At 28.2% G+C, this 8,299-nt stretch overlaps 1 protein-coding gene across 2 annotated transcripts; it reads left to right on the plus strand.

Moving 5' to 3' along the window:
* The first annotated feature begins 322 nt into the window (after positions 1-322).
* LOC114182608 (MLO-like protein 6) lies at positions 323-6,702 on the plus strand. Of its 2 annotated transcripts, XM_028069507.2 has the most exons (16): positions 323-603; positions 1,078-1,135; positions 1,228-1,478; positions 2,358-2,474; positions 2,583-2,643; positions 3,875-3,963; positions 4,106-4,180; positions 4,405-4,499; positions 4,581-4,630; positions 4,840-4,880; positions 4,974-5,147; positions 5,264-5,299; positions 5,427-5,494; positions 5,767-5,827; positions 5,919-6,321; positions 6,424-6,702. In XM_028069507.2, the coding sequence occupies exons 1-16, from the start codon at positions 481-483 to the stop codon at positions 6,438-6,440; spliced, it is 1,719 nt and encodes a 572-aa protein (XP_027925308.1). In that variant the 5' UTR covers positions 323-480; the 3' UTR covers positions 6,441-6,702. The 2 variants fall into 2 exon arrangements, with proteins under 2 accessions (XP_027925308.1, XP_027925307.1); XM_028069506.2 differs by having other exon boundaries at positions 324-603; positions 5,919-6,702.
* Positions 6,703-8,299: the final 1,597 nt, after the last annotated feature.

Below are 8,299 nucleotides of genomic sequence, written 5' to 3' on the forward strand. Positions count from 1 at the left end.
ATTTCCATCATTCATAGCTTTACCCACAAGAACAGTAGAAAATAAAATGAAAAAAGAGATACAAAATAATACAATGTGAATAACAAATACTGTAATAACATTATTGTATTTTTCAAAAGTGATCTGGTTCGATTTTCTTGTAATATTTAAGTAAAATGTTGACCGATCAGAGTCTTAACTCTGCGTCACCCTTCTGCTCTCTTTCTTTGACTAATCACCGCTTTGAACGTGTCTAACGTTTTGTGACGTGTTCTATTGTCTCATGACGAGCCTTCCCTAGATAATCGAACAAGCTTATCTCAAACATCATTTCTACACTCTCATATATATAAACCAATATCACCACCCTTCAATCTGTTCCTACAAATCTCCAAAAATTTCGATAAAACACAACATAGTTCGGCGATTACACAATCTTTAGAATCTCTCTGATCATCGTTTTTATGTTTGATTCTGCAACGATTGAGGAAAATACCAGACATGGCAAGCAAAGTTTATGAACGAACTCTGGAGGAAACACCAACATGGGCTGTTGCAGTTGTGTGTTTTGTGCTGCTTTTTGTTTCAATCGCCATAGAACATCTTATTCATGCTATTGGAAAGGTAAACTTCACAGAGTGTATTCATTCATGCTACAATAAGCTATGAGATTAATGTTTAAGACTTAGAGAACATCAAACTAAGTTATTTTACAGTAGAAATTGATGATAGTTCGAAATCTGAGACTAATTCATGATCGAAATGAGTTTATTATAATTCCCATGAATTCATTTTACGTAGATAAGAAAGTAAAAAACCAGTCAATATATTTAAAAAACTTAGTAATTTATCATTTGTTTTGAATTGATCTAGTTAAATTTATGCGTGGTTCTCCAAAGATATACTTATATTAATGTTGTCAGCAATAAAATAGAGTTCTTATAAAGTTAATAACCACCATTTAGTATAACGTATAAATAGTCATTAGACTATATATATATAGAGGTGGTTGATTATTTTTAAAACTATGTTATAATTTAACTTTTTTATGAGATTCAATACTCATATTTTTATGTACTTTACCACTTGTAATTACAGTGGTTCAAGAAGAAACAGAAAAATGCTCTATTCGAAGCGTTGGAGAAGGTCAAAGGAGGTACTTGTGCTCTTCTTTAAAAATTGTTGAATTTACACAATGTGTTTGAGTTTCTAACTGAAGAAAATTTTCTTTGACATTACTGTGTTCAGAGCTTATGGTGATGGGATTCATATCCTTGATGTTAAGTATTTTGCAAGACCAAATTTCCAAGATATGCGTATCAAAACACGTTGCATCCACGTGGCATCCTTGTGCCAACCCAAAGTCCTCAACTACAACAACAACATCTGAGGATGAATCTGAGGACATTCAAATAAATTTTAGGAAACTGCTACAACTTTATGACTCCATACCACGGCGTGTTCTGGCTACAAAAGGTTACGACAAGTGCGCAGAAAAGGCAAGTTCAGCATCTTCACTGTTCTAATTTTGTTTCTTCATTTTGAAACAACAAAAACTTGTTTATATCTGATAGAGGGACCATGTTTGTCTGACATCCTTATCATAAGAAGTTACTGTAGAAGGTGTGCTACGATGAAAAAAAATATATATTCTGTGGGCATCCACCGACTAAGGAAAATTATTAGGTTGTGGTTCTCGTTCTCAATAGTTTTCTCATGAAAATTGATGACAAATATAATTTAGAGTTATTAATGATATATATGGATATAGTCATGATCATTAAGAGATTGTGGTCGGCATTATATGATTATATGACATTAAAATTTTATTTTTATATAATGTGGGACTTTGACTTTTTCCCAACAATCTCCCCTCAAGGGTGAGTTTATATGACATTAGTCTTACACATAAGGCCTTTGACATCATTTTAATCCAAAAACCTTAAAGCAATGTTGTTATGGGTCTTTATTTTTATATAGGGTTTAACTTTATTTTTCTTATCCAATGTGAGATTTTGACTCACACTTGGACTTTTTCCCAACAATTAAATATTATGTAAGTTGAAAAATCTCATACATGTGTTTGTTTTCCCATTTAAAACCTGAATTTAAAGTTACTTATAATAGTTTCTCTTATGACAGTTTTCAAATATGTCGTGAATACAACTCATCCAACATGCACATCGATGTTAATCATATAATATAAAATCGAAGGTGAGGAAAAAAGTAAAATATTAGATATAGAAAATGATATATACAGTAAAAAAATATAAACATTAGTGATAAAAAATCAAGTGCATGTTGAGAGAAACATTGATATAATCATTAGCTAGGTTTTAATTTTTATATATTTATAACGGTTTATTTTTTATTTACAGGGAAAAGTTGCTTTTGTTTCGGCATATGGGATTCACCAGCTGCATATATTCATCTTTGTGTTAGCAATATTTCATATCCTACAATGCATTATAACACTGGGTTTGGGAAGAACCAAGGTATTTTTTGACTTGAGAATGGTAGTTTCAGAACTTGTGTGCGCAGGTTCTGCTCTGTGTTTTTCTCTCTCTGAATTCTGAATTCTTGGTTTGGTTTAATGGATGCAGATGAGAAAGTGGAGGGCATGGGAAAATGAAACCAAGACCATTGAATATCAATTTTACAACGGTAAGACCTCAAAACTTCGTTGCATCCATGAGTTCCTCATTTCAAGTGCCAAATTATGTCAATGATATAACGTACGTATATCTATCTATATTAATTGAATGTTGACATGATATTTGATATCGTGGAGGTTGACTTTCTTATGGGTTTGGTATGACTTTAAGGATGTTTAAAATGAAAAACACTAACAATTTTCTTTTTTATATTTTATTATTATTTTCTAACGGGTCAATTTTATATGAGATTAAATATGTTTTTGTTCCTTAACTTTAAGTGAATTTTAGAATTAGTCTATTTTGAGACTTTGGACCAATTTAATTCTTCATTTTTTGAAATACATGGATTTAGTCATTTTAATCAAATTTTGTTAAGTTAATTTGATATTTTAAACGTGTTTTATAATAATATTTGACTTAACATTAAAAAAATGTATCAAAAATTATAAATAACTAAAATACCATCGTAAAATACATATGAAACATCAAATAAATCTAACAAAATTTGATTAAGAAGACAAAAAATGAAAGATTAAATTGGTTCAAAGTTTTAAAATAGACTAAATGTACTGAGTGATTTGGATATGTTACCTATTTAGTTCAACTAGTTAAATTACACGTAGTTAAGGTAATAATTTCTTTTTAAAATTTATTACACATTTTTATAGTATATCTCTTCTATTTTTTTTATTAGCAATAAACAAATATTTAAATGAAACAATTGGGTTGCCAACACCTCTTCCATTATGATACACAATACTTTATGTACAAAATAATTATTAAAAGTAGATTTCTAGTTCCAATAAAAGTGTATCCTATTATTTTAAATTAAAGGTTGACCCACATATACTAATTTGACATGCTTTTTATAACAGAAAAATAAAGTATAATGTATCAAATAAGTGTAAAAATGTAAAAATGTGTCAAAGTAATTTTTTTCCTAAAGTAAATAATAATGACTTATACTTATCTTCTCTGTCCTTTGAAAAATAAATAATTATGAAAGTCATCAAAATTAAAAAAAATTATCATATACAATTTTTGTAGACTATGTTAGTGCACCTAGTAATTTTATATCAAAGATGAATAATTAAATAACATAATGTTGTAGCCATATATTGATTTTGGTTTCAAATACTTCGTAAAGGTAAATAATAAAGTGGAACATATTCTTTGGGTCATTTATATTATATGGTCCATCTCTGACTGTGTGGTTTATAAATGTGTACATATTACAGATCCTGAGAGGTTCAGGTTTGCAAGGGACACAACATTTGGAAGAAGACACTTGAATCCTTGGAGTCAGTCAACAATTTCCTTATCCATTGTAAGAACACATTTGTTAGATATAAATCAATATGCTAATAATATTAGCCATTATTTTTTAATTTAAAGTGTGGAATTAGTCTTTGACACGTAAATAAATTCTCATGTTTCTAACTATTTACTTTGTACGCTGCTTGAATCAGGTTAGCTTCTTCCGACAATTCTTTGGATCAGTCAACAAAGTGGATTATTTAACATTACGACATGGTTTCATCAGGGTGAGTTATATTTGAAAATATTTTGTACTATAGATGGCGTCGGAATTTTCAAGTCGTCTGAAAATTTTACCTTCTAAATCGACTTTTGTCAACTTGAATTAAATTAAAACTCTAGTTATTAATTTATATTTTTCCATCAGAAATTATGAGTTTATTCATTAAGAATATTTTTTCCACTTTTTTCGTATTAAAAAATGGAAAGACTAAGATACTTGGGATTTTAGGCGCATCTGGCACCGGGAAGTGATGCAAGATTTGATTTCCAAAAGTACATCGAAAGATCACTTGAAGAGGATTTTAAAACTGTTGTGGGAATAAGGTATGCATATGTTCTGTTTTTTTCTTTGCTTTTATTAATTTACTCATCAATTTAAGCTTAATAATTTTTTGTGACTTGCAGCCCTGTCATATGGTTCTTTGCGGTGCTATTCCTTCTCACAAATACTCATGGTAAGCCCTCTTCAAATTCATAAATTAATCTGAATGAAGAAAATCTTTAATATAATCTGTCAATAAATCAGGCTCTTTCTGTTTTAAAGTCAAGGAGAAATGATTTTAATATAATTTTAATTTTGAAATTATGAACTTGTTTAAACATGTTCTCGGTGATTTGTTTAAACTTGTTTATTCATAGTTTAAAATTTTTGATCTGTGTGCAGGGTGGTATTCTTATTATTGGCTTCCGTTCATCCCATTTGTTGTAAGCACAAAGTACTCATTTGCTTTCTGTATTTACTTTTCTTGATGTGTAAGAGCATAAATAAGTGGGTGAAATTTGATGTAAATTTCACAGATAATTTTAATAGTGGGTGCTAAACTTCAAATGATCATAACAAAGATGGGACTGAGAATTACAGACAGAGGGGAAGTTGTCAAAGGTGCACCTCTGGTTGAACCAGGAGATGATCTATTCTGGTTCAACCGTCCACGCCTCCTCCTCTTTTTGATTCATCTCGTGCTCTTTCAGGTACTTACCATTTATCCTTTTATACTTTACACTCACATTTCGATATTTTCAACACTTTTCATCTAAAGATTCTTGGGCTCTGAAAATTATTTAATTTATTTACTTCTGTGTTGCAGAATGCTTTTCAATTGGCGTTTTTCTCTTGGAGTACTGTAAGTTTATCCATCTTCTCTGTTTTTGGTTATTATTACTACAACATTGAGGAAAAGTTTTAGCATTCTTTAATATGTGCATATATGTTTCTCGTTTTTCCTAACTTCTCTTTAATTTCTATTTCAGTATGAATTCTCCTTACACTCTTGCTTCCACGAAACAACTGCAGATATTGTCATTAGAATTACAATGGGGTAAGTTTGCTTATACGTAATAAAAAGTTCAAGTATATCAATGGTCGAAAACTCTAGTCTGAGTCTAAGTTTTATATTAAATAAAAATAAGTAAGTTGAGTATTATATGAAGATGAGTGATCAATAAACTCATTAAGGTTTAAGGTTGAAAATAATATTAATTTCTTATTCGATTAGTTTCAGGTCTCATTAATATTAGGTCTTCCGGATGAATTTTCTCCTATTATATCATTATATAAACATAACAATGGAGTGGCAATTTTGATTTGCAGGGTTATCATACAAGTTCTATGCAGCTATGTGACATTACCTCTATATGCTCTAGTCACACAGGTCTGACTTGCTACAAAATCTATCAATGCATGTATGTTTATTCTTTCACAAAAACTAAATACTCATCCACCGCTTTCATAATGTTGTGCAGATGGGTTCAACCATGAAACCTACCATCTTCAACCAGAGAGTGGCATCAGCACTGAAGAACTGGCACAACACTGCCAAAAAGCAAGTAAAAAACAGCAAGCAGAACACACCATTCTCAAGCAGGCCATCAACACCAACATATGGCATGTCTCCTATGCATCTGCTGCAAAAACACCTTGCTGGTAGAAGTGATAGTGCACAAACATCTCCCAGAACATCCAACTATGAAAATGAACAATGGGATGTTGAAGGTTCACCTTCCATAAGCAACCATGCAGCTGGTGAAGAAACTCAAATGCAAGTTATGGAGCCAGGCTCAAGCTCAGCGCCAGAAGTGCCTACAAGCTCTCACCTTGAAATCAGAGTTAGTTCATCAGAGTTTTCCTTTGAGAAGAGACATCTTGGTACAGAGACCAGAAGTGAAGATGATAGTTTTTATTAAACACTTTAAATGTACAGCTTGTGTACATATCAAAGTTCAAATTCATTCTTTTGCATCAATGCAGAGTCATTTGGAGAATGAGGCCATAACCTTGTTGAAGGAGCGTTCGAGGATAGAGACTATGTTGAAGGCACAATTTGCTGTTGAAAAATCATGATTCCTACATATAAGTGTACACAGCAAAATATGTTTCCCTTCCAAGTGACTAGCGCTAAGCCACGTTCTAGGAATTTTAAGTGTATGTTTTGGACATATGAACCGAGAATCGTTTTTGAATCAATGTGATTTTACAAACCGATTCCCAGTAAATTTGTGTTTATAATAACGACGTGATCTTTGTTAACATTTTATAAGTTCATTTCGATACGTAATCCTGACGGAAAAAACTGGTAGCATTATTGATTTTAAGTGTGCAAGTATCAAAATGCAAAGGTTACTAACTTTAAGGTGTATTAATTAGTGTTTGGTATAGCTTTTTAGATGTGTTTTGTCGTGTTTAAGATATGATTTTCAGAACATTAATAGCTATGGATTTTATATTTTAAACGTGGTTCTTCTAATGTCAATGGGTTTCCAAACGGGAAAATCACGTTCATTATTTTCCTCACCTTAAATTATGTATGAAATATATGTCAATTTCAATTCAAATAAAGAACCGATGTGTTCTTATTGGAAATGAAGGGAGTCTTTCGAGATGAAGGAAAGACTTTAAGTTACTACAAGAAAAAATCTATTTTATTAGAGAAATTAATGAGAAAATATAATTGTAAGTAATCCCTCTCAAATTTGTAAAAAAATGGCGAGAGAATAAAATTATTATAGCATGTTTGTAGTAAAATAATTACAGATTTACTATAATATATTTGTAACTAATTCTTCTCTAATTTGTACAAAAATAGTGAAAGAAACAATGTGTAACTTTTTCGTAACAACATAGTTACAAATTTACTAAAACATATATTTATACCTAATTTCTAACTAATTTATAATGAAATAGCGAATAAATAAAATTGTATCTAGTTCGTAGCAAAATAGTTACAAATTTACTAGAAAATATATTTGTACTTAATCTGTCTGGATTAAAATCATACTAAATTTATTTTTAATTTTAGTAAATATATATTTTAAATTAAATATTTAAATTTTTTTAGTTTAAATATTATAAAATTATTTTTAATTTAAAAATATAAAAATTATTTTTAATTTAAAAATATAAAAATTATTTTTAATTTAAACATTGAAAAATTATTTTTTAATTTAAATAATAATTTAAATATTTTAAAATTATATTTAATTTAAATATTTTAAAATTACTATGAATTTAAATATTTTAAAAAAAAATTTAATTTAAATATTTTAAAATTAATTTCTTAAATACAGTTACATATATTGAAATATAAATGATAAATGATAAATATAAATATTAATAAATTAATTAAAATATATATTATAAAATAAGAAAGGATTTTGTCAGTAACTAACAAATATAAATTAAAACTATTCTTAAGAAAATTAATTAATTAAAAAAATTAAAAAGCTATAAATATATTAAAAAATTATAAAAATATACTTTATTATTATATATAAGTTATTTTTTTATTTATAAATTATATTTGTTATATTTTTTTATGATAAATAACAATTGACTAATACAATATTTTTTCTTTTCCATTTAAATGTTATAAAAGTATTATAAAAATTCTTATTAATTATATTCAAAATGAAATATTAATTATTTCTTTTAATTATTTATTATCTCTTACGCTGTTTTTTTCATATGTTAATTGATTTGAAATAAAATAATTATTAATTAATTTATATTATTACAAATTTATTATATTTAAGGTATAATTTCTTTTATATGTTTATTTATTTTTAAAATTTTAAATATTAAATAAATTATTTATGACACATTATAATAAAAGTAAATTGTGTGAAAA

This window comes from Vigna unguiculata, chromosome 4, assembly GCF_037176805.1.
Source record: "Vigna unguiculata cultivar grain cowpea cultivar isolate G323 ecotype 2 chromosome 4, ASM3717680v1, whole genome shotgun sequence".
In the NCBI taxonomy this organism is placed as follows: Eukaryota; Viridiplantae; Streptophyta; class Magnoliopsida; order Fabales; family Fabaceae; genus Vigna; species Vigna unguiculata.

Excerpts from the sequence above, each read along its gene's own strand:
- LOC114182608 (XM_028069506.2), top strand. The coding sequence starts at position 481 with ATGGCAAGCAAAGTTTATGAACGAACTCTGGAGGAAACACCAACATGG. Across the intron at positions 4,500-4,580 it reads AAAACTGTTGTGGGAATAAG|CCCTGTCATATGGTTCTTTG; the intron begins GTATGCATATGT and ends TGTGACTTGCAG. Across the intron at positions 5,828-5,918 it reads TATATGCTCTAGTCACACAG|ATGGGTTCAACCATGAAACC; the intron begins GTCTGACTTGCT and ends AATGTTGTGCAG.